The 26,228-nt window shown below is 42.8% G+C and overlaps 1 protein-coding gene across 1 annotated transcript in view; it reads right to left on the bottom strand.

Annotated features, from left to right (window-relative positions):
- Positions 1–26,228, bottom strand: part of clmpb (CXADR like membrane protein b) — a 75,216-nt gene that overhangs the window by 18,104 nt on the left and 30,884 nt on the right. The window contains exon 2 of the mRNA XM_069668880.1: positions 3,361–3,512. Within this exon, the coding sequence (XP_069524981.1) occupies positions 3,361–3,512 (152 nt within the window). The remainder of the gene's footprint in view (positions 1–3,360; positions 3,513–26,228) is intronic.

Here is a 26,228-nt window from a genome sequence, read left to right as displayed (position 1 = left end):
TCCGAAATACAACGAGTTCGATTCAACTTTGGGACTTAAGTCTACATTTCAAACCTGACAATTTTGAACAAGAACATGAACATGACTAATAAATAAATAATACATGTGGAATGTCTGGGAGGGATAACAGGAGAGCAGGCAGCATTTGAAGGCACCTCATGGACCAAATGATTAAATTTTTCGATATGTGTTTTTTTCAACTAAACACTGCAGACATGGAAGGTGGGTTTCCGAGATTGACGAAGTGTAGTTTAGCAAGCTCCCTGGCCTCCGCCAGATGACATGTTTTACGTAGTCTGGTTTTCCAGGGCACATTGGAGAAGCAGATAGCGTCCTCCAAAGGCACGGAGCGAAATTGCTTTTTTTCCCCTACCATAATGGAAATTGGCGAACTGGCTCTTTAATGTTGTGTCTTATTTTCATATCAAATAGTGTACTTTGTTAATACAGAATCATTTAGACCAGATAACACACAAGACAAGAATATTGTTAACATTCAAACCTTCAAGAGATTTTTAGACAGTTTTTTAGACTGTGATCAATTAGGTTATCGGAAATATATATTCATCGAAGTAGTAGAGAACAGAAGAAGACAAGTAGCATATGGAAAAAAGGCACTGTCATGTTTGACTGTCACTATAAACAATGATTAATCAGCGCAGAGGGCCACAATTGTCATGATAATATACTGTATGCAAGTACAGGGTAGTGTGTTGAAAATTGTGTGCTTGAAGGGCAGCAATTTAGCTTCTTTTTTTTTTGCATTCATCAGCAGCATACAGTAAACCCTCTCAAGTATTACACTGCTGCTGGTGTAATTTCCAAGAAAGGATAATAATTTGTGGGAAGAATTTCAGCTTTAAGCAGCTTACTGTCATTGTTTACATTATTTTGGAAATGACATCCTTTCCTGTCTGTGCCACAGCTTTCTATGTTTGCCTAATACACAGTGTTTTGAGTATGTATACTTCTAGTTGCAGGTCAGCACAGTGAATGGGTGCCAATAACTCTTAATCTTGAGAAATGTAGATGAACGTTGGTGAGAGTCATGTAGTGCCCCCTTCATGCCCTATAGCCCCTCTGTGTCCTTAACACATGTAACCTGTACATTTGCTAACAGAGGCTAAATGTTGACAAGATACTCTTTCTCTCTCAACACGGCCTTCCAGCAGAACAAAAGAATGATTTATTCATTCAGCTACAGGCACAGTCTCTTTCCTAATCAAATTTTCAGACGTTTGATTTTAATTAATGGCGCCTTCAATGTTATCTTCCCGTTAAATATTCATCACAATGTGGCAGGCCCCTCTGGTTCATCAAAGCATAAGACACTTGTTTTCCCCCTTTCTTTCATTCCTGGCCCCCTCTGTTTCGCCCCTCGAACACTTCTTTTCTTCTCTTTCTCAGAGTGTTACGTTTCACTGTGCTAACCAACACATCAGTGAATGAACAAATGACTTCCAAAGAGAAAGGAAATCTCTTTCTTCCGACAGAAGGCTGGTGAGATTTAACGCTCTGTCTGTTATCAGATACTACGTTCTATTTGGGTGAAGAAAGGCAATGAATTAAAACCAGTGAAACGATACTGAAATGTCTTCAGAGGCTGTGAGACAAAAAAAAAACAAGTAAAGGTTATTTTGTTCAGCTAGGTGATGCTTAACTTAGGACAAAAAAGTTGTGTGTTATTTTCAGCTTAAAATAATCAACAATAAAAAAAAGAGACTGTTAAACTACTGATTATATTTTTTGTTAAGTTTCATTTTTATGCAGGCACACGGCGAAGGAAACAAAAAGAAACATTAATAAAAGTGGAGCATATAGCTGAATCTAGTTATAAAGTTATAAGATAAATCATGAATTTGACATTGATGGTGTGGGTTTGTGCTTGTCTTGCTATTATTTTCCTGACATGACAGTAAAACAGCGATTCGGCCCTGGAAAAAGTTAATATATTATTATATATAATAATATTTGAAATTGGCGCCATAGTTGTGGAGAAAGTTTCGCCCACTCTATATTCCTACAACACCCAGCGTGCACCGCGCGCCTCCGAGAGACGCTGGAGTAAAATACTACCGTTTTCCAGTCAAGGACATTGACCTCTGCAGGCAATGGCTCAGAGCAGTACAGAATCCAAAATACGTCGAGAATACACCGGTGGATCATCTAAAAAATCTTCAGGTCTGCAGTCTACATTTCAAACCTGACAATTTTGAACGAGACATGGCGGCGTCCTAGATTGAGGAAGTGTAGTTTAGCAAGCTCCCTGGCATCCGCCAGATGATGTGTTTTATGTAGTCTGTTGGAGGTTTTCCAGGACACATTGAAGAAGCAGATAGCGTCCTCCAAAGGCACAGAGCGACATCACGTTTTTTTTCCTATCACCTAACTGGCCCTTTAATTATTAGATAAATGATTTTCAAGACAGAGATTACATAACAGAAGCTAAATATCCTCAGCTGAACTTCAATGTTGTCATGTGAAGCCTCAAAAATGTAGGAAACAACGAGTAAACTTGCACAGGAAGCAAAAGCACTTTGGAGTGACAGATATGCAGCGTGGACTGTCTTTATCCCATGAGCTAACGTTTTGGGAACAGTGTGCTTTTTCTGAAAGGAGTGTGTGTTGTCTCCCATCAGTTGACTGTTGGTGTAGCATTTTACTGTTAAATCTCTCGAGAAAGCTTAAATCTCAGCTGAAGTTCTTTTAAGGAGAAATAGTGGAGTATTACTGCTACGTTAGCTAACGTAAGCTAGAGCTAGCAATATCTTGCTATCTTAAGACCTTCATGTTTTTGGGGTTGCTGCCAAACCTACAGCCACACGTTACTACACCTAATTAAGATTGTTTTTGTGTTGCAGGTGTTACAATTTAAAAAAAAAATCTAATTGAACATCACGTTCAAGTTGTTCTCATATTAACGCCTGCCATGCTCTATCTTGAAAAGTCCAAACTACTAAATGAGTTGTGGAACATTCTGCGGCATAATTGTTCCTCTGTGAAAGGCACTAAAACTTGAAGTGCCACAGTAACTTGGGGAATTGAGTTAATGTGCAACTATTATGGCTCCTGTTGGAAATCAATCAGCATGACTTGGAGGAAAGATAGTATAGACAAAATAGAAAGAGAGAAAGTAAGAGGGAGAGAGAGATAAGAGGAAAATAGGCACATAATTGTCATTATTAAAGTCCTCCACCAAACCTGTGACCCTAACATTCAAAGCCATAAAAAGTGTGTTGAAGCTGTTCTCATGTTCATTTTCTGGCTTACAATCTCTAAGGGACTGATTTACATTCAATTGTTAACCAAACAAAGGTGGGGATAAAACAGACAGACAGAAAAAAAGAAGTCTTATCTCACCACTTTCTGTTTGGAGTTTGGTTTCTGCAGAAGCCACTCAATGTCGAGAGAGCCGGAAGACGGGAACTGGTGGTGGCATGGTAAGGTGGCATTGTCCCCAATGACCTTCTTCATCTCCGTCTGGGCACCCACCGACAGCAGGCTGAATAGAACTGAAGAAGAGGCAGAGAGAGGGAGAGAGATGTCAGATGAGGACACTGGCTCGATCCAAACTTGAGACAAGAGGCAGATGCTGCGGATAGCGGATGCAAAAACCATGCCGGTAGAGGAAATTGAGACGGAATACACAGCGAGAGATATGACCTAGAATTCCATCACCATCTGACAGATGCTGAGATACGTCACACCCTGACACTGAAGAGAGCCGGAACAGGGATTCTTTTTGCAGGAAATAGATTTTGACATAGGTCAGAGAAAAGCACAATATTATCGTTTTCTGAACTAATTTGACAAGGGCAGTCAAAGACCGCATTCTTATTCAAAGCAACAGCTGGGAGCGGTGGCCTGGGATGGAAAGGTACATGGCTTTGTCTTTCGAGGGACAACACTTCCTAAACATGGACACTTTGCTCTCAAAGTAGATAGTAGATAGAATATAGTCGTCTCTACTATGAGTGACAAAGTTGACAAAATAGAAACCAGTTTGAGATTTGACACTATCTACAACTATTGCAAACAGATATTTTGCCCACAGAGACTGTCCACTCAGTGAAAAGTTTGGGTTGCAGTAAAAAGTAACAACAATTTTGAGTGTGTGCACAAGCCAGTGACTTTGGTTTCTGGCCAGACTGTCAGGGCCTGTGTCTCAGTGGGGGAGCAGCAAGGCTAATTTATTGGAGGATGCTGGACAGCCCGGCGGGCTTCAGTGGAATTAGCCAGAGGCGTCACGGGAGTTTGCTGGAAGCTGCAGCTATGGCTGGTGCTGGTGTGTGCGTGTGTGTGTGTGTGTGTGTGTGTGTCCCGAGAGAGTGGTGATCTGCTGAGACATCCGACCCCCTCCACCTGGTGGAAAGACTGTACAAAACGGCAAAGCTCCACTAAGCTTACACGCTCCAATGTGACAGATATTTTTGGCTCTACAACATTTAACTTAACTACCTGCCTTTAATTTAATTGCCGAATGAGCCAATAGCTCCTAGGGCTTCTGAGTGCTTAAAATAAAGTAACCCAGCCAGCATATGTTCATTTGGAATCTTGCAGAGGATGTGGAGGTTGTGTAAATATTGTTACCTCTCCTTGCATTATCATGCTGCTTAATAGCTTTCAAGTTCAATATTTCCTCCAATTTTGGCTGAGTAAATAGTGTGGGACATGCATTTGAATGAAAGCTATGTTCACTCAGAGGTGTTATGTCTGCGGTAGAGTGATTCAAGCCAGAGCTACTCAATGAAAGAATTCCTTTGTGCCCAGCAGACACAAGTGCATGCTGTCAAATGTTCCACATGAGGCCAAATGTGGCCTGTGAATGTATCAGCACTCACTGGGCGCCTGTCCACTTGTTCACCCGTCCACCCTCACAGGGGCCAACACCCTGTCCCATATGTGATCTTTGGGCCAATCAAAATGTCAGCTTTGCGCTGTGAAACCAATGAGTCAGTGCTGACGCAGGACACATGGGTGAAGAGAGGCCTCAAACAAAGCGCTTCTTCACCCATACAGATGGCTTCATCTGGTGGATTTCGGCCCTACTTTAAGTTTTGTTGAAGCGATGTCTCTACTTTATGAGTCTTCCACTATAAACTCAAGCTCCAGGCTACTAACTGTCAATCAAGTTCAAGTTTAACGATTGACATTCACCAGTTGGGCGGAGAGAGAGCACTTTCCGGTTGGCAGAGGGTTGTGCGGACGTTTTGGCAGCCCAGGACTGACAGAACAAATTGCTGAGGTCCTTCTGCTCTGTTGGACCACCTGCACTGTTCGAATCATTAGTCAGCAGAAAAACAAGGGCCACCCTTCCTCACATAGAAGTTCCTGGACCCTGAAGGTATATGCAACATTTGCAAGGTAATTCATCTTGTGGGCTTCCCGCCGATATAAGCTTGGATGTCAGAAAAGAGAGGGAGCTTAGCAGTGTAAAGAATATTCAGTGGGTAGAATGGTCCAACCGTGCGTGTGTGCAGTTAGTTGGACCTAATGGTGCGATTTAATGCTTGATGATGGTATAGGGGTCTGCTAGGAGACCTGTGCCCAACATCTCCCCTCAGCTCCTCAGGCTGGCCTCTGTAATCAGTGCTCCCACACTCACCAGCGGCCCGGGGCTGAACCCAGCACTATAGAGCACGCTAGATAAGAGCTCCCTGCTTCCTTTCTCGCCCCATGCCTCCTACTTAACTGGCCACCGCTTTAACTGTAGGCTCTGTAAATTGAAGAGTTCACCTGGAAGGTTGATAGTGCCAGGGCGCTGGCTGAAAGCAGAGCATTGCAATCATTTTCCACAAAGAGTACTTGACTTTCCTCGAGCTTACTTTAAAATTGACCAAACAACGACTGAGTCATCTCACTTACTATTGCACTTATGGTGTAATAATATGTTCAATTGCGCAATAATGAGCATCTGAGTGTTGTAAACTGCATGTATTTCACATAAAAATACAAAGTTAATATGTATGCGTCTGTGACGGAAAGAAATTTGTCTCTCGTTTTTCCATGAAGGAGTCGTACTGACTGGTATACAACCGCTAATCCATAATTTCCCAATTATTCATGGTCTTGCAGGAGGGCTTTTGTTTCTGTGGAATGGATGACACAGTGCTCCCCAAATTAGCTCCCCTTGACATGAGTTTCTGCTTGCATTTGGATTGGCCTCATTCACAGCACAGTGTGCACAGCTGGGACTTTTGGACCCCGTCATTTGTGTCAACATTAACTATGATACACAACCAAATTCATTTCTGTTGCAGCTATGCACACATTGTGAAACAAAATATGAAAAAGAAAAAAATTGAGGGCGGATGTCTCTCCATAATGTATAAGGAAACCAGTACGGCACACTGAACTGAAATTTATTTAATTTATCTTACAATCCTTACAGTATCTTGTTTGTTTAACATAATGTCTGCAGTCTGACGGTGATGACAAATCCAATTAATTTCACCAGCTCAGGAGGCACATACCACCCAACATTCTTTGTAGTCAGGGGTCACCAATAAAGTACTCTAGAGAAAAACGGCCTGCAAAAAAACCCTCTTCTAGAGCCAAGGACAATTTCAACATGCCAAAGAGGTAGGCAGGTGTGTTTCATCCACATAACATTGAGGCCTGTTGATGACAACCACTAAAGGCATCGACCAGCAAATAATCTAAATTTGTCAGCTGTTTTCTTACTTCAACATTCTCCATCATCTAACTCAACATTCCACATTGCAGATCCTTTATAAGTCCTTCTTCAAAATGAATGGATGAGAGAAGATTAACTCTATTGGCTCAAAAGACTACAAACAACAAATGGCTACTATTTAAAAAGGGTAAAAATGGATTTACCTATGATTGAGATTACATCTAAGGTAAGAAAACAGCTTGAACGACTTTATTTCAGGCAGATCTTTGCCTTTAAGAAGTAGCTCATGTGTCAGTCTTCAAAGTGACCTAATGTAAATCAGTTTGATCTTAAATATTGATGCAGTTTGATAACTGGGTTGTTGGGTTTTTGAAAAGATCTAAATGTATGAAACAAGAGTGGATCAATTTGGCTAGATAGCTAGTTAATTAAGCAACAGTACTCCATTGGCTTGTGGGACAAATAGACTCGAAGGAGGACACAAGCAACTGCAATGTTGAGGCAGGTCATACACAGACAATGAGGCAGGCTATGAGAAGTTAGTTTGGATTTGTGACCATGCCCTTTTAATTTGGATTAAGGTGAACAAGAAAGAATAACAACTGAAGTATTGGCTTAAACCTCTATCATTCCTGGTCACAGTGCTGTGTATGCATTCACAAGTCCTTCAGAGATTCCATAAGGAGATGGGAAAGTCCAGCTAAATAAACACGGCCATGTTGAGGGAGAGATAAATGTGGAGAGGACTTGTGATATGGTAGCTGGTGCCATATCCCAGGCCAAATCCTTCGTCCCTCCCTTTCTTTCGCCCGTTGTGTCTGCTTTCTCAGCTCAGCTTGGCTCGGCTTTATGCTTCCATTTGTTGCTAGTTCAATCTTTACCCGCAAAAATAAAGGACAAAGCATATCATAATTAACAAAAGGAAGTGGGAGCTAACACCAGAGGTTTAGTGAGAGGGGGTGAGTGAGCGAGAGAGAGAAAGAAAGGAAGACACATTTGACAAAGGGAGTGAGTGAGAGGCTAGGGTGAAATATGGAGGAACCCATTTCTATGACAAGGCCCTAGGGGGAGTTGTGCTCCAGTAAATCCGCCTTACAGAGCCCTGCAATCTTATTATAGTGTGGCCACTGAGACGGACAGACAGACAAACAACACAGGCCTGGATCTTTCACACTGCCCAAAGTCAAGCCCCATATCCCCTCAGTCAGCACATTGGCCTGGCTGGGGCCTTTGCAATGTCCAAAGCTTATGACCCCTGGTTCTCTCACACAGCAGATCAAAGAAGGGAGAGGGACAGAGAGAGAGATAGAGGGGCTGAGAGGAATGAAAGGATGGAGAAAAATGGGTTGAGGGAGGGGTGGTGGGATGGTGCAATGCCTTATTTTGAGCACTCACTTTAAGTCACTGGTGTGGAGGATGGATTATACCAGCACAAAGGTGGTTTTAGACACAGGTTAGAAGATGCACAAAAGGAGAAAAAAGATTGGATGTTTCGCTTTTTCATTATTGCCGACATTTTCCTATTGTGTGCATTTGTGCTGCATTTCATGTATTGAATCAGTGCTCGGCCGTCTACATTTTATGCACATGCATGAATGCTGGTGTGTATGATGTATGCTTTATGTGAACACATTCTCAGTCACAAAGACACTTCCACCGCTGCCTTTCTGCATCAAAGAGACGCAAGGGACTTTGTTTTGCAGACAGTAAATAGTGCCTCAGCACACAAACCTTATATTATGAATATAACCGTCATCAGACATACTGACTCAAGTCACATTTAAGTGTACAGTCTCATCTAGCAGGCAAAAGTAACAATCATCTTCTTACATTCTCTCAATTACAGGCTCATAGGAACATGATTAATGCAGGAGGTAATGGCATGTTTTGCTATGACCTTACTAATCATAGGACTTTATGTGTAACAGCAAAATCTGACAGGGCAAATTAAATTTATATCTTCAATTCTTATTGCTGACATAAAGCTATTTTTTAGCTGAGCTGCACAGGTCTGATGAGACAACAATGAAATACTCACAGCTCAGCATGCTGTTAAAAAGGCTGCGTCTGTCCCCACCAACATACAGGGATCTTGTGTGGCCCAAATTGACTATTCAAATGGCAAACATAGCGCATATCCTATAAATGCCACCAAAGTGGCTTAAAGATTCACAGATAGGAAGTTACACCATGCCCTTTCCTGATATCTTTAAGGATTTTCACACCCCCCCAAAAAAATCTTCTGAAGTCTCCGGAAACTCAAGGCCGCCTCAAGTCGTTAGCCCGAACCAAGTGCCTACAAAAACAACCTCCATGCACACTCAGTGAGAGCGCCCTTTATTCATACAGCCATAGCTCTCTTTTTAATTACAGCTTCTTAAGGGGTAAGTCTCTTTAAATGTACCGAGTTATCAAGCCCTATCAAAACACATGTTTTGCATATGGCAAACTACCCCAGTCTCCTTGTAGTTTCAAGGTCCAACTCATGAATATATTGCTTCTGTGAAAATCAAAGGGGCTGTTTTTTCCCCTTACTGGAGGCTGAGTCTTTGAAGGGATAAAATCCCATAATCCCTCTTGCCTCGCACCCAGCGACCAATGCTCCCTTCTGCTGACACGCAGGTTTTGTCGGCATTTTAAACAAGGTACATAGTGTAAGTGCTGAGAAACGAGTAGGGAACAAATAAGAGCTAACTGCTCATTAGCAATACAGGGTTCCAGAGGTCCTGGTTTTGAGCCGTCGTCCCTTGATAATTGATACAAGAAATGTGTCACTACTACACAATTAACTTAACCTGACATGCCATTCGTGTCCCTTTGAAAGCAGAGTAGGCAATTTATTTTGGTTGTACTGTTTTGTTATATTTGTTGAATTCTGTTATAACTCCAGTTCACTGTTACACTGAGAAAGCACTGGTAAAAGTTACAAAGATTTCCTAATGGCTTCGGACAGGGGACGTCTTTCTAACATCTTTGTGTGGCATTTAACACAATCAACCATTATAACCTGTTACAGAGACCGGAACGCTAGAATGGCATTAAAGGAACCACATTAAGCTGGTTTATCAGATTGATCTCAGTTTCTACACACTAATGATGAATCCCCCACACCAAACGTAGTCAAAGCCACAAGGTTCAGTACTCTGACTTTTCTATCTACCTTATATATCCTTCCTTTAGCTATTGCTATTATCAAACACTCCAGAAAATTCCACTGATATGCAGATGACACCCAATTATACTTATCAATGAAGATGGATGAAACCAATCTGGTAGCTAAGTTGAAGTGTGCCCCCAATTTCCTACTATTAAATTCAGGAAAAGCTGAAGCTGCTTGGCCCCAAACACCTTAGAAACACATCATCTAATAATAGCAACCATAGATGGCATCACCCCGGCCTCCAGCCCCAGTGTAGGGAATCTGGTAGTCATCTTTGATTAGGAATTGTCTTTCAACTTCTACCTTAAACAGACTTTTCCCCCCAAATATGTAACATTGCCAAAACCTGACACATCTTTTCAAACAGATGCAGAAAATATTATGTGTGCATTATGTGCATTTGTTACTTCTAGGCCTGATATTGCACTCTTTTCTCGACAGGCTGACCTAATAAGTCTACAAAGACTTGGTCGACATGCTGATGTATGTGTGCTGATAGTAACTAGGAAAATAAATCATATATCTTTAATAATAGCTTCTCTGTATTGGTAAAAAAAGAAAAAGAAAGTATTGATGATATAGACTTCATCAATAGAAAGCAATGATCACATATTGGTCATATGCTATTGAGCTTCACCCTTTCCCCCATTTTTAAGCACTATGAGAGCTACTTGATGACTAAGTCATCTGGAGCCTCAGATGAAAACATCTAAAAGTAAGGGCCACCCTGTACTTGTTCATCTTTGATGAGAGGTTTCTAAGAACTCTGGCTGGAGCATTAATGGGAGGGTTTGAGGAGGAAGAGAAGGAATGAAATGATTTCAGCGATACTCCCTTGAACCTGGAGGGGGAATGGAAATAGGGAAAGAGAGGAAGGGCCAATGGGAATGGGGAAAAAAGAAGATGAAATACCACTGGGGACTGAATAATGTAAGGCCCTGTGGTAAATGTTCACCTCTTGCTGCTCGTATTGCCTTCATTAGCATCCCTTTCATGGCCTCGTCATTGCTGTCAAGTCAAGCGATAGGGACGCCATCCAGCTGACAGATCCCCAAAATAGATCCAAAATTAGTTTCACCACAAGCACTTTTAATTCCCCTAAAGTATTCTGCACTTTCCCTTCGCAAAATAAGGAAGGGAGGAGATGGAGAAAAGCTAATTACACCATTCCCCAAGGGAAGGAGAGTCAGTGAAACCTGCTTACAATGCTATACACATCCTATCAACGCTGCATCTGGTGGCATCACCCACACTCATGGGTGTAGCTGTCCAAGATGCTTCGGCTACTCCATAAATCTTCTAATTTAAGCCTCGAAATGGTCCAAAGAGCACAACGCTTCTCATAACGAGCTGCATATAGGCCCAAAGTAGTTCACAAACCAGCATGACACATAGTGTTTGTCTGCTTACGTTAACCATCTTTGCACAAGTATATTATGCTGGATTTGGGATGGTCACTTTAGAAAACAACAATATGATAAATATAATAATCTACAAAGAATATACCCAAGGCAAAAGAAAAGACTGAGGCACTACACATTATTTTAAGCAGTCTGAGTTGTAATACTTTCCATCTTCTGGGGCTTTTGTTACAACCACAGCTCGCCACGTGACCAAGTGGAAAGAGTGACAAGTAGGAAACTTAGAGACTCCTGTCTCTAGCAAGGGAAAACAGTGATTGTTATTGGCTAAAAGTTTTTTCCCTTTTTTTTTTAATAAAAACCTATTAATCACTTTGGAAAGGATGGTCCCCGTTTAAAATGTTAATTACAGTAATGCATCTCAGAGACTTCAGCCTGACTTGCACAATAATCCCCAGCAGCTTGTGTGGTGTTAAACCGTTTCCAGGGTTAAATTCGGCTTCAAAAAACGGCATTCAATGCGTTTTTTCCTCTTTTTAATGTCTTCAAACTGAACAGGGTCCAAATGTCAAATGGTCTGTTTTGCACCAGATAACACGCTTCAGTTAAATAGGGCTTGGACACTGACCTCTCTATTTTGCTGCAGCAACAGATCCTCCCAACATCTGGCAAAGCCTAAACAGACCAGCATGTGTGCACATTCACTTTGTTCTGCTCGACCGTCTCCGAATCGGAGGCTACAGAGATGCATGCAGCAGAAAAAGAGAGCTTTAACGTCTTGTAGGAACTTATCACCAAGGTTACTGAATCTGTATGTGTATATGTGTGTGTGTGTGTGTGTGTAAAGGCCACATCCTCCCTGCAGCATGTGCAATACCAACTTGAATAAACCAGCTGTTCCCCAGAAAAACACATTTTAATAGAGGACGCCGGAGTGAATCCTTTGACATATTAAGACATGCAAAAAAAGAGCTTCATTACGAATAGAAGTACTTTGCACTTTGCAAACTTTGCTGGAAACTCAATTTTTCAAACATGTGTCTAAGAAAGAAGAGAAAACAATAGCTCGGTTTCAAAGTGGTGAGTCAGCAATCTGTGCAATCTAAAGAAATCCATTTGGAGAAATTATATTTGCTTTGACAAGAATCAAATTTGGTTTTCCTGACAAAGAAAACTTCTCTTCCATTCCTGCTCAGAACATTTTTTCAGAGTCCTGCTCATTCAACAAACTTTTGTCCCGGGGCTGGAGCTTATTTCTTGGTCTGTTTGGCATTATGGTATTTTTGTTGGCAGGGCTGTGTGAATAAGAGGGGGAAATATTCATCACAGAGATCTCCAGTTGAGGTACACACACACTTTAATAATAGACACAAAGACTCAGTATATGACTGTTCTTTGCTGAGTTCAAGCTTTGTTTTTACCCTGCATGCCAAACAGATGGTGCAGTTAGAGACAAGATGAGCTGTGTTCATTAAAACAGTGTAGAAGACAGGTTCACCTGCTGCTGATTGACTTAAAGCTTTCCTGTTGGGCATTGGTACGGTATGATATCATATTAAGCACTGTTGGAGTTTGCACAGATGGGCTTGTTTTGATATAAACAGCCATAAAGCCCACAGCACACATATAAACAACCTTTTTCACCCGCCTCTTTGGCACATCATGCACACGTGGGCACTGTTCTCTGTTCCCCTGGACACAGACTGCTCCTCAATTTCCCCCGTTATGTATGTGTCCTAATCTCAATTTGTGGCTGGCAAGCAAGTGAACGAACTCCTCTGACATTGTTGGAGTGGCTGGACATGGGCACTGACCTCAGCGGATCAATACTTAATAAGCTTTTGTGCTGCCAAGTCCATTTTGCTGCAATCTGCAATTTTTTATGTCCATTAGGTTGAAAATAGAGCTGACTAGGTGTATGACCACAGGAAGTGGAATGTATCGCCGCCTCGGCTTTCCCCCGATGATGGATGCTTCACAATAGTGTGAGACCCAGGAAAGCTTCAAATACTATCTGCCTCTTGCACTATAAAGTACTAGACCCCTGACTTTTATTAAATGCAATTCAATACTCCAGTGGTGTTTCAAAGAAGCAGTTAACAACTTGTGGGAAGACAATAAAAGCCACAGTGGGCTATATGGTTAAGTTGGGCTGCACGTGACAAACAGGGGAGATGTGAGGAAAACAAGCCTAGAGCTGGTGCTATATTTGGAGCAGCACTAAAGCTCAGCTTTAGAGGCATTGTGAGATAACCCAAATCTGGATATGTAAGCACTAGAATTTGGAGCTCATAGTCAGGAGAGTGTTTGGATTCTGGACACTCCTCGCATTCTTCTCCCTCACTCCCTCGTCTCTTTGCACAGACAAATTTAATTCCATTATTTAGGTCACTGCGATTATTTGTCAAAGTTCACATGGGGTTAGACGACGATCACTCTCCCTGCTGGGACACTTATTTACTTTGCTGGGTCCACGTGTGGATAGGAGCTGAATACAACAGAGCAGCTCCCATGTTGTACATTTCATCAGCTAATTGAAAACAGACGGGAGGCTAACTCCCTCTCTCCATCCGCCCGGCACAAGCGCACTGTGTCAATGACATATTAGAGCTGTCGCCAGTCCTATGGTATGCATCTGACATATCATTTTACCTGATCGGTTAAGCGGAAAATAACAAAACAGGGGACGCCTTGTACACAAATGAGAGGATGATATTGTTACAGCTGCTCAAGTAGCTGCTGCTGCTACAGAGGACAAAGACGTAACCTATCCATCCAGGCCTGTGACTAGGAAGGACACGTCGATGGCTGCCTTTTCCCCAGAGGTGAGCAGATGCCACGTCTGTTTTGGCAGCTGTATGCTGAAAGGTGTTGACTGCTGAGGCAGCTGACAGAGGCAGAGTGGTGGCTACACAATGGCCAGGGAGGTCAACAGAGGCTGCAAGGCTTCCTGGAAAAGGCCTCACTTAGGCTCATTTAGGCGAGCTAATGGACTATCCTACCATCTGTCCTTTTGATTAGCTAAGCCAATTAATGCAGGACACTAACCTTATTCACCTGCTGCAGACACACAGACATACATAAAACACGACTACAATGCGTTCACATGTGTGCAGGAGCAAACACAAAGAGAAAATATGCACAGTATATTATGTGCTATTGGGTTGTACCTTATTAAAGTAGTGTATTCCATATAACACAGGTGTGGAATCGATTATTTTGACATTGAAAAACACAGCCAAAGCCATATTAAAGGTCAGCCAGGGAAAGTATAATTAAAAGATAAAAGATTATCTGGTTCTAAATAAGTGTATAAGTATTCTTAAAGAACTAATAATAAGAGAATCACCAGACAAAAACATTGGCACTTATTGCTTATTTAAAATAAAAACTTAGTGAAACCTTGTCTAAATGTTCCCGGCTTGGGAACAGTGATACAAAAACACACATACAGGCACACTCCTCCAAAACTAATATGCTTGCCCTTTGTGCTGCTCAGCACCACTTCTTCCCGCCCTCCCCCCAAATGTCTAGAAAAGGAATGCCCACGCGGCCACATCCGAGGGCGGAGAGAAGATTGAAACCAGATGAGTGGAGCTCGGGTACAGCCTGCTCCACAGGCCCATATTTCACTCCCCAAAGCCTGATTAAAACAAGGTGCGGCACAAGCTGGGGCCGGGGCAGCTTATTCCAGCTCGCAGAAGGACATTCGCTCGCAGTGACACTCGGGCCGAGGAGGAAACAGGACGAAGGTCGTAACTAAAGTCTCACACTTCCCCGGAAGAGGTTTGCGCGGTAAAACATAGCTTGTTTTTAAATTCAAAGTCCTAACTTTAAGATGGATTTAATAAAATTTGATTCCCCTTTAAAACAAGAAGGAATCTTTCACCTTCCATTGTGCTGTTTTTATAGGGGGTACAGCGACTGAGGCGGTATAAAGTAGGCCATTGGCGGGGAAACGGTTAACTGATGTGCCAAAGGAAATGAGGGCAAACTGCAGGAATCGTGCAACAAAAAATATTAGCATCATACATTTCTTGGATACGCATGTGGATTTCTGTGAAAACAAAGCCCAGATACTATATAGACATTGGATCCAGCTTCTATAGTGTCCAGGACATGATTCCATGTTTGAGTTATAGATACATTACCTAAGCCTTTTTTGATTTGTACAATATTTAAGCTCCTTTGGTGCCAAGAAACCTCTTAGAATAATGCCAAATTGAATAACGCCCCTTTGAGAATGTGCAGAGTTTTCTTAGACTATTGGGGGTCTTGTAATGTATCAAGAAGCTTTTAAAAGGGTGCAGTGTGTAGAAGTGTGTAGTATTAAGGGTGCAAAGCACATGTCGGGAATAAATCCTGAATACTTAGAGGATATGACTCTGTTTTCAAGATCTCTGAGGCATAATGCTCATGTTTGTGTCCACAGACATTACAGTCAGTGTTGTGCAATGCTGCAAACTTTGGACAAGAATATACTGGGACTGAAAGGAAAGGGGGAAAAAAACAGCTTAACATGCCACGTGTTGTTTTCTCCTGCCTTGATCAGTTAGCGTGCTCACCCAACGAGGGTGCTGGAGGTCATGTCATTGTATGCATGTGTGTGGATGGAGGAAGAGGGTGTCGTTTGCGTTCTCTCTGAGTGAATATGCTTGGTGTGACAGCAAGGGAGAGAGTGAGACAGAGAGGGAGTCTGGGTGCTGTAGGTGAGTGTGTGTCTGTGTTGGTGGAGCTTAACACATGTGTGAGTGTGACTGACTGATTAGTGGCCGGTTTTCATCGACTGTCTGCAGTCGCCTCTCCTGAGATAGCGCGGCAGAGTGGGAGAATTTCGTAATATTTTCCAGCACTGGCTGCTCTCCTTCTCCTTCCAGTGCAGCTGGTCGGCCACACTCGTCGTTCAATGCCAAACACACTCCCCTCTATCCCCCCTGACATTTTAGCTATGTTACCACTGAGAGAGTTGTGGCTCGCCTGCCTGCCGCCTGCTTGTGCACATGAGTAAACAAAGCCCAGCTCATTTCATTGGGCCATAATGTTTAATCTGCATTTGCTTGGTCAACGAGAGGTTAATCTCATTACCTTTCCCTAAATGGCATGCTCGGGCATCCTCTGACAAGACTATGGCTAGACACAAGTTAATTAAAAGTGCAATTAAAAGAAGACAGTGAGTCCGACTGAACAGCGGTTAGTTCTCACAAGCACAGTGATTTTAAATAACCGTGTTCTATGCTAGTTTGTCATTAATAACATACCACATGTTATGACCAACAAAGGAAACTAGTAATAGCAGAAGAATAGAACAACCTGGCACCAGATAAGCTTGTTCTGTGGTTGAGCATGTGCTTTAAACTAACCTTTAACACTGTGAGTGTTTTACCTGCTGTGAGATGCCTTAATAAAAGCATGCCTAACCACAATGCACACGCACACCACTGCATTTAATCAACTCCAAGGGGTTGTTAAAAATCTGACATGAAGTTAGCTCAGACCGGATTGGAGGAGATTCAAATGTCATTAAAATGGGGCTTCGACTTGGAATTTACTTCAGATGCCTCCTGCAAAACCACCAGTTTGAGGCATGAATCTTGTAAAGGTGCTTATGAGTTCAAATTAGCTTAAAAGAATAGAATAAGGAGTGTAAGAGTTTTGTTATATTTAAAGTAATTTCTCATCAAATTTAGATAATCTGTACTTTGTCATGGACAAATACTTCATAAACTGAGTTTTAGGCCATGTCTACATGTACAAGGGTATTATTCCCTCCTTTGTTTAAAAAAAAAAAAAAATTCCCCATCCAAACCAAAACGCAAAAACACAATAGAAACGATGTCATGAAAATGCTACACCAACAGGTGGCGATATAACCTGGTCATGCAAATCTATTCCTGGAATTGATGCATCCTGACGCCTCTGTTCCTCAATATAGTGGACGAGTAACTGTACATATATGTGTAAACATGTAAAAAGTCCCGTTAGCAAGGTTAGAAGCATCACTGTTTTTGGTCACTTCCGTAATTTTGCAAGGAATATTGCCTCATTTGTGACGCCTCACCAAGGAGATAACGGCGCACAGCCTGACGTCACTAGCCAAAAACGCCATTTACCTCGTCTACACGTCTCCTTGGAAACTGAGTTTCTAAAAGTCCTAATTCTGGCCGGAGTTTTACAAAAGATCCATTTTCGGTGACCTAAAACAACGTTTGAGTGTGGATGAAAGGCCAAAATTCAGAGAAAAAGCTACATTTTGAAAAATACCTGTGTACGTGTAAACATGGTCTTAGTACACATCTTCATAGAGATGCGCAACAATGTGCAAAAAGGAATTTAGAAGTCTGTAAAGTGTGGTAGGGGCCTTTGTGGGTTTATAAACTAGAAACAAATCTCGAATCTCGAGGTTTCATGCTCTTGAGCGGCACCCACTGGGGATGATCGGTAATTGTGGGAGCAGCTACTGCTGGCTCCCTTTGTCATGGCTCCAACTCTTGATTTTCCCGGTTTGTACACCTACTTAATGTGAGCGTCAAATTAGTTTCTTTTTCTTTGTATTTTTGAAGTTGTATCTGTAGTGATCTCTCTTTTCTTTGTTTGTTCAGCCATAGTAGATTACTTTTTCCTCGCAATGCTTACAGTAGCCGGAAGTGCAGCCACTTAGCTCCGCCTACACTAACTGGGCGCCACTTATGATTTGTGTCGCCACAGACACCCAGTCCATAAAAATACGATATACTGCAAATGCAAAGGCTTTCATCAGTGGGCCATACGCTCAATCACCATTGTGTTACCTCATTCGGTGATAGATAGGGACTTAACAGACATTTATTTCAATGAAAAAGTTTGATTGTTACTTTAATATTCAACCTTTTTTGTCATTCACTGTTAAAAAGATTTTTAAATTATGCCCTTAAATACAGCCAACCACGAGCAGGCAGTCTTAATCTGTCACCCATTAATGCATGCTTCATCTCCTTTCTGAAATAGCATCCTCATCCAATTTTAATAAAACACACCGTGGTGCAGGATATACGTCATGCTGAAATGTGTAATCCAACTTTACAAGAAATTTCCCTCCATGTCTACTAGGTGCATTAGACACATTTGGGTGTTCAGTGTCCTGTTAGCATACAGGGAAGCGGGGGAGCTGGGGAAGAAGCCTGCTAGCCGCCTGCCCTGTGGACACTAACTACCGGCTGCAGCATCCCTCCAGATGAATCATAAACAAGTCCCTCGGCCTCCGTGAGTTAATCCCCTGTGACACCGCCACGGGGAGATGGAGAAAGAGGAAGCAGAGAGAAAGGAAAACATGCTCTGTGCTCAACTTTCAAGGGAATTAAACATTAGGTTGAATGTGTATGAGGTGTATCTGAGGATATGTCATTGTGTCGAAGTAATAATTTAACAGATGATAGCATCTCTGTGTGTGGTTGGGGATTTTTTTTTGGGGTAGGGGGCTTTCATTTTTGCTTCATAGAAGAAGCAGTCATTTCATCTTAGGCTCTACCTTCGGGCTTCCTCTTTTTCTCCATGTGTGTATTATGCAAATTCATGTCCTACAGTCCTTTCATTTAAATTTGGCCACACAGCTTAAGCTTGGGTAGTCTACAGAGTGTGGCAGCTAAAGCTATAATCAACATCGGGCTCCTTTTAGGCATGAGAAAGCATACCCAGGAGGGAGCAATAAATGGATTTATTTTAGGAAACAGAATGTAGAATCTTGGTTAGGGCCAGACATGCTAAGTGCTTTGTCCCTTATGCATCAGCCCTCGGGCAGTATTTCCCTCCTAATTAAAAAAAGAACAAGGTGCAAGAGAAAAACAGTGTAGGCAGCGTGATGTAACAGAGGTGGGAGCAGCCCAGCCAGGCGGCGGATTTTTTTTTTCGTTCTAAAACTTTGGGATATTATTCTCACTTTGCCGGCACTCTGCAGGTTGTGCTGATGCAAGAAGCTTTTGTCTTGAGATTAATGAAAGACGTTCGGCTCTTTGACATTTTGGATCCTACGCAGAGGTTAAAAACAGCCCCTGACCAGTGAAAGCTTTGTGCGGCGCGCCGCTGTGAACCTTCTGCTCACTCTAGGAAACAATTCTTTTTTACTCTACACTTTAACACACACAAAAAAGGTCGGCAGTATTTTAAACAATGTTGCCAAATACTTTAAGCAAAAATTTTTCACCATCCACCATTACTGTGCTTATGCGGTTAATGTGAGGAAAAAGCCTCAGTGTAACAGCTTCCTGAATTTTCTATGGGTATGATGGCAGAGCTAGTGTTATTTATTATCTTCAAGAGTTATTAAGGAGGCCAGGTGGAAATGACAGGTCCCATCTGTCTGTCTGGCAACTTACAACAGTCTGGCAACAGTCTGATGCCTGACTTTTTTTTTATGTTTCGGAAACCAAGGGCAACAGGTTTTCACTTCTGCTCAGGCTAGGGGATCCTGGAAGGTTATGCTTTCAAAAGCTTCCTGCAAAAACACTATTAAGATAAGCATTTAGCCTTGTTGTGATGGAACGTACCGTGGTGGAACGGCTCAAATGTTACACCAAGTTATCCCTGGGCTAAAATTGTGAAAATCTCTCTCGTGGCGGGGCTAAAAGAAGCAGGTGTGGACATCAAATCTTACTTGACAATATCCAAGATTAGCAGAGGAGCTTTCACGCATGATTAAATAAAATGAAAAAGTGCTAATCCCGCTGGCTTACCTGGGAGCCTTTGAGGGATGGTGTTAAAAAAAGACAACTTGCCCAACTATATGTGATTTCTTGCTCCACAGGAAACGTGCCGTTAGCCACACAGCATCCCCTAAATCTTTTCTGTGAATTGCACTGTGTATGGGACTCCAAACCCATTTGCCGTCCTGTGATTCTGCTCAGGAGCTAAAAGGGAAGCGGTAACAGCTCCAGCTCTCCTGCCCCATCATCATAATCATCATCATCATCTATCCTACATCTCTCTTACCTTTCAGCCTTACTGTACATCACACCTCATAAAGGACTCGCACACAAACAGCCACTGCTGTAAAAGCACACTTTCTGTCCCTGCGTGGCGCCTGCTCAGCCAAGAGTACATAATGTCTGTGCCATGCATGGCTGGACCAATGCCAGGACGATGAAAATGTTCTCTCCTGAGTCCAGAAGAAGAAACTGTTCAGACAAGTCAGCTTTGCTCCTACGTGCCACATGCTGGCCCACTACATCCCTGCCCACTAATTCCTTCTGAAGAGGTATCAGGGTTTGAGTAAAAACACTCCAGCTTAGATCAAAGTGGCGATGCAGTCTTGTTAAATCCAGGGCCACCATAGAGCATCTTACACCAAGAGAAAAATCAAAGAAGATAGCCAAAGCTGCTGGAGTCCAGTCTGGACTACAACACTGACTTAAACATCCTAACAGATACTGAAACAAGGATTTAAAGAGAGGCTGGAGTCATAATTTAATACTGCACAGGACCAAATTGTGTCCAGCAGATTTCTCAAAGCTCGGAGACAGATCTATCTCATTTCACTTTCATCTTAAAATGCATGGAGGAAATTCCCCAACTAAAAGCATCTGCATTGGAAAACAAGTGGCGTTATTCCACTGGCTGAATTCAATTATCTCAATGAAAGAACAAGTTTTAGAGCGAGCATGAGACAGAATGACTTGATAAAAATTGCCGTCTGCAGTTTGGATCCATTTGCAACAGACATGTGTTTATTCATCCCAATGTAGCCAATCAGGAACAATTTATCTCCCGTCATCCCGGGCGGATTAGGTACTAATCTGTTTGCTGAGGGGAAAATGAGAGAAAGGGAGCGAGAAAAAAAAAGCTTTTCTCTCTCATCCTCCCCATATGAATATTTCTATTAGTGGTGCCTCCCCATGATGTGATGTGACACTTGTGGCTCTGCATGAGAAGCCAGGCTAATAGGAGGGGGATAGAAGAGGTCAGTCTGGGAGATGTACGCTTGTGTTCCACCTGAGATCTGGACCCACTGCTAGTCTTTGCATGTGCACGTACATTCACCACCATATATAGGGTCCGCCTGCATATCATATAAGCACATTAGAGGGAGATCTACTGGACTTGTAATTGCACATGTTCACTGGTGTGTAAGCAGTGCTATCAGGGCCTGCTTCGTATGCTGATTAAGGCTCTCTGTGTGGGAGTGATGGGGAAGTAAGACTACTCCTGTATGGTTTAATGAGCAGAGGAGTTTAGCCTGGAGCGAGGTCTTTGGGAGCAAGCACACATCCAGTGTATGGACAGAATGTCCTCTTCTCTTCCCATAAACTCACTAGATACAGCATCCATACCTAATTAATTTGCGCAAACACACACACATTGAGACATCTTACATGCACTCACACACACACTACTTAGATTATGCATACCTAGCAGATTCGTAAACACACGCGTGCATGCACTCTTAAGCGAAGGAGTAATGCTGCCCTAAGCAATGTGCTACCGATTACATTGTATGACCTTCAAGCCCCAATGTCCTTCGTCCCTGAGATGTCCTTTATTGCAGCCTTGCTCCTATCTCACACTAATGCAAAAGGAGGAGGGGTGGGAATAACATCTGCATGAGCACGAGAGCGAGGATAGAACAGGAGAATGGGTGGGGGGGACTCCCCTTCTCTCTAAGCAGATCCACTCTGAATAGTTAATGTGTCCTCGTCACTACAGTAACAATGAGCAATTCCCTTTACTCAAACGCAGCATGCATATCGGTAAGTAATAAGGTTAAATGTAACATCACCATGTGCAGGTCTACATTGCATATGCAGAAAGTGTTAGCATCACAAATGCATGTTAATGTACTCAGTAATAAAGGTGATTTAGATTCTGATCACGGCTCGAAGGTGGCCGTGTTCCTCCCCTTCAATCCCCCCGGCTACCCTGTACAGTATACGTAGATCATCTCAACCACTAAAAGCTCAGAGAAAAATGCCTAATGACATTTGAAGGGCTGCATAGAGCTGCCACTGGCAATTTCCCTACACAGGACTGCATTCTTCACTTAAGAACGCAGTAGATTAAAAACGGTCAGTGAATGCCGACTGTTTCTGTAATGTCACTGGGTTTTAGCAGGAATTAGTTTTAATGTCACTCTGTCTCCCACACCTGAATGTCACTGGCTTTTAATTGGCCTGCTTGTGAAATGGCAGTGTTACTTGTGGCCGGGAGCAACGGATGGATGAGAGGAGGGTTTACATATTATACACATCACTGTATTCTAACTAGTCCCAGTTTTGGGACCAAGCTATGGCACAGTGCACGAGACCCCGTGCCAAATAGTTAAAGCGTTTGAAAATGAGCCATTGCAAATGGACCGATCCCCATCGTAAATGGACTGCTCCGCTGCTGCATTGTTTCATTACTGCCAGGATTCTACACAATGAAGTGTGAAAGAAAGTGTTCAGAAGGTAAAAGTTTATTTTTCACTGCCAAAACAAAAAATTGTTTTCATTATTCAACACACATAAAAGGCTTTTTCAGTGCAAAGTTTTATCGTGAGAGTCCCACAGCGTTTCAGTTGTGCAACAAGAGTAATAATGTAAAGGAAAAAATATATCCTGAATATTATGCACTTTGTCTGTAATGCAGACAAGAAAAAAATATCAGTCTGTCTGAAGCAAACATGCAGCAAAGTACCCTGCGAAGTACCCCGGGAGTAAAATATTCAGAGGTCAGGGGTCAAACCAGTCACAGCTGCTCTAAAGTCCATGGCCGAAGGGCTCCGGGGACACATGCAGACTAATCAGACACACACATTCACTCGTTTGCTCTCTCGCTCTCTCATACACACACACACACACACACACACACACACACACACACGTACGCACATACAGTATAAAACAGGACAAAGCTGAAAAGGGCATTGGTGACATTATGTGAGAGAGACCTACAATGTCCATCATCAGAGACATCCTTCATTTGCCCAAAGATTCGATCGAAGTCTGAATTAATCTGTTCAATAATTTAAAAAAAAGATATGAACTGGATCAGAGAGAGATATTATGGCTCTATTGTTATGTTGCCATAGTCTCCTTTCAATCCTCTGGCTCCAAACCCTCATCATGTGCATACACACAAGCCCGCACTCACTGTATCACATCACATGCCAGACTCCTAGCCAACCTCTTTCTCTCATTTGACCACAGTGACACTAATGTGTGTGATGGGTGTCTCCACTTGTGCCAGACTACTGGCTAAACAATAGCCTCTTGACCACAGCGCTGCTGCAGGCACGCTGCAGTAAACTGAGCTCCCTTTTGTTTGCTCTCAAACACTACATGGCAGTTATTCAGAGGCAAATGGCTATCAGAGTGTTCTCACATCATGATTCAAGCTCATACATAGACATTGTAGACTTTTACAGCAAGACGAGGTCAGAGTCATGTTTTCCTTTCTTCTTCAAATTAATTGCTAATTTGAAATGGTGCATTAACATGACTCTTTTGCTAACGTGATTCAAGACAAAGGTGCAGTGTGCCATGACACGTTCTGCCATATTCATCGGAGCAAGCTGCCCATGAACGCGAACCTCATGTGCGCTCATCATGCCCCGTTAGCTCTCTGGAAAATCCATGACGTTCCAAATGCCTCGTTGATGACACGCAGCTAATGATCCTTCTAGCTCAGCAAACATTTAAGTTTCCAAACCTCAACTGTATTTCACCACTCACCCCGAAGAAAGTGCGGAACCACCGTCAGTGGTTTAAGTTTTGAAATGCAACAGGAATCTGAGGAAAGAGCCAGAATGCGTTGAGCAACTGGAACTGGGAAAAAAATATTGGATGTCCTTTCAGGAAATAAAATGAGTTGTTTTTATAAACAGAACTTAGTGTCATGGAGGAAGCACTTCGACTTAGATAAACACACGAAGAGGAATCACATACGCCTAGATATTGAGAGAAATACAAGTGTTGCAATAGGCGTCCTTTTGTGTCTGTGTTTTTCTTCTTCAACTCCCTTGTGTATGATTCCTGTGCAGACAGAATATGTTCCAGCGAGGGTGAATTTATCATCTCTCTGTGACTATACATGGCAATCAGGTAAGTCTGGGGATAAGAATAGCCCGCCCACCACGAGGCTCCTGCAAAGTTAACACGAGGCTTTGACAACAGTGCACGGTGAGAATACTGAAGTGCATGCACACCCACGATCACAGGAAGATGCAAGGACAAAACACAAAGCTGGTCTATGTGTCGTGTCCAAGTGCACACGCAGACAAACAAACACGTTAAAGCCCCCTCTCCACACTCATCCTGCTTGACCCTTTGTGTCTATGACCAACAGTGCAGACATTCCTCATTCTGGCTCAGCCTGAGCTTTGTTTGGATTAGCTGAGGGAGAGCAGAACCCCCTTTTGGTCCCTGTGGCAGCACGGCACACGTCAGCCTGCTGCTGGGCTGCAGTCGCACAAAAATACACACACGAGCTGACATGACAGACTCAAGCGAGTGCACGCACACATACATATATGCATACACAGTCAACCCAAGAAGAGCACACAGCGGTAAGTAAATTTACGCAAACGTTCGTAAATAAACGTGAAAACCTACACACACTCACGCTGACACAAACACACGACACTGGCCAGTCATCTGGCCTTATACAGGCATGGTGGCGACCCATTGCCTTTCATGGGAGCTGACTTCCTGACATTCTGTCCTCCGGCTCTGTGTTCTCTGCTGCCCAACTAGTTCACAGCAGGACAGGAGGGGGTCGGAGGGAGAGATGGAGAGAGAAAGATGAAGGAACACAGATAAAAAGCAGGGATAGGACAGAGAGAGAGGAATGTTTCACAGTGGGAGAAAGGCACATGGAAAGGAGGGAAAACAGGAATGTGACAGAGGGAGGTAGAGATGAAAGAGTCAAGGAACACAAGGCAGGAGACAGAGGGGATGAAGTGTGCTCTACAGTGTTTAGGTTTGAGTCATTTGGCAACAGCCTCTTCCCCTCACAAAGCCTCTGCTCCCAGACACAAAAACACCTGGGACTCCCACAAGATCCAAGCCGAGCTGAGAAGGCTGGACTGTGACAGCGGTGTGGAATAGTTTGTGCCTTCAACGTCTCAACAGCTAAAATCACTTCACACTAAGTCCTGTCTTCATTCTAAATAGAGTCATCCCTTTTACAGATGAGTTCTGTTAACTGACGTGTAAAATAAAATGGCTTGGCACTTCGCATACAGAGCTAATTGGATAAGGCACAGGATGATACGATGAAATAAAATAGAATTTTACAGAGATTGGTTCAGGTGCAGGAATTAAAAGTGGTTAATCCTGACACTGACACATTGTTAGGCCGGAGATATACTTGCTTTTTAACCTTGCGTTCGCGTACACAACCGGCTGCGTCATGAATGTAATTGTTCACATGCTTGTCAATGCACTACACGTGTTACTGGAGGATACACTCTATACCTCTAGAGGGCACAGCGGAGAGCGAAGGCCGTATGCAACTACCGTATGTGCGGGATGTAAACAACAGACATGGCCACACTTGAAGAGGTTACTATTACGTTAATTCTGAGATCAAGGCACAAAAGGAGACAGCTTTTATGTGTTCAGTGGAGACCCATCAGCATCACCCCTACTCTGCTTCTACATTTTCCTCCGTGCACAGACGGAACGCTCCCGGACTTGTTTCCATTTAGTTTTCCAGGTTTCCACATCGACTTCTTAAATTGAACTAATCTGTCACCAGCTATTTAGACAGGCATGTTTGTTGCTGTGCAGTGGCAATGACACACCGTCAAAACTTTCTCCCATTGTTGTCCCTGCTGCTGTGTTGACCCTGTCACATCCCCTCTGCCTCTACACTGCCCCTACTGTTCATGTGCATACTGCATCTGACGCCAGCGTAGCAGAAACTTTTGAGGACGTGCACAGCCTGCGCTCCAAACAGATGCAGGGAATGTGCGACAGCCTTCATGCACACATGAGAACATAGTTAAAAGCAAGTATATCTCTGGCGTTAGATTAGAGTAAATATTGAACCTAGGACCTTGTCAAACCAAAAAAAAGCATCTAATCTATATACTATTAAATAAAAAAAACTAAATGATCTTTGT

This window comes from Semicossyphus pulcher, unplaced genomic scaffold (genome assembly GCF_022749685.1).
Source record: "Semicossyphus pulcher isolate SPU_LCO1_2020_fin unplaced genomic scaffold, fSemPul1.0.p SCAF_19, whole genome shotgun sequence".
In the NCBI taxonomy this organism is placed as follows: Eukaryota; Metazoa; Chordata; class Actinopteri; order Labriformes; family Labridae; genus Semicossyphus; species Semicossyphus pulcher.
This window is presented reverse-complemented; position numbering and strand designations above follow the sequence as displayed.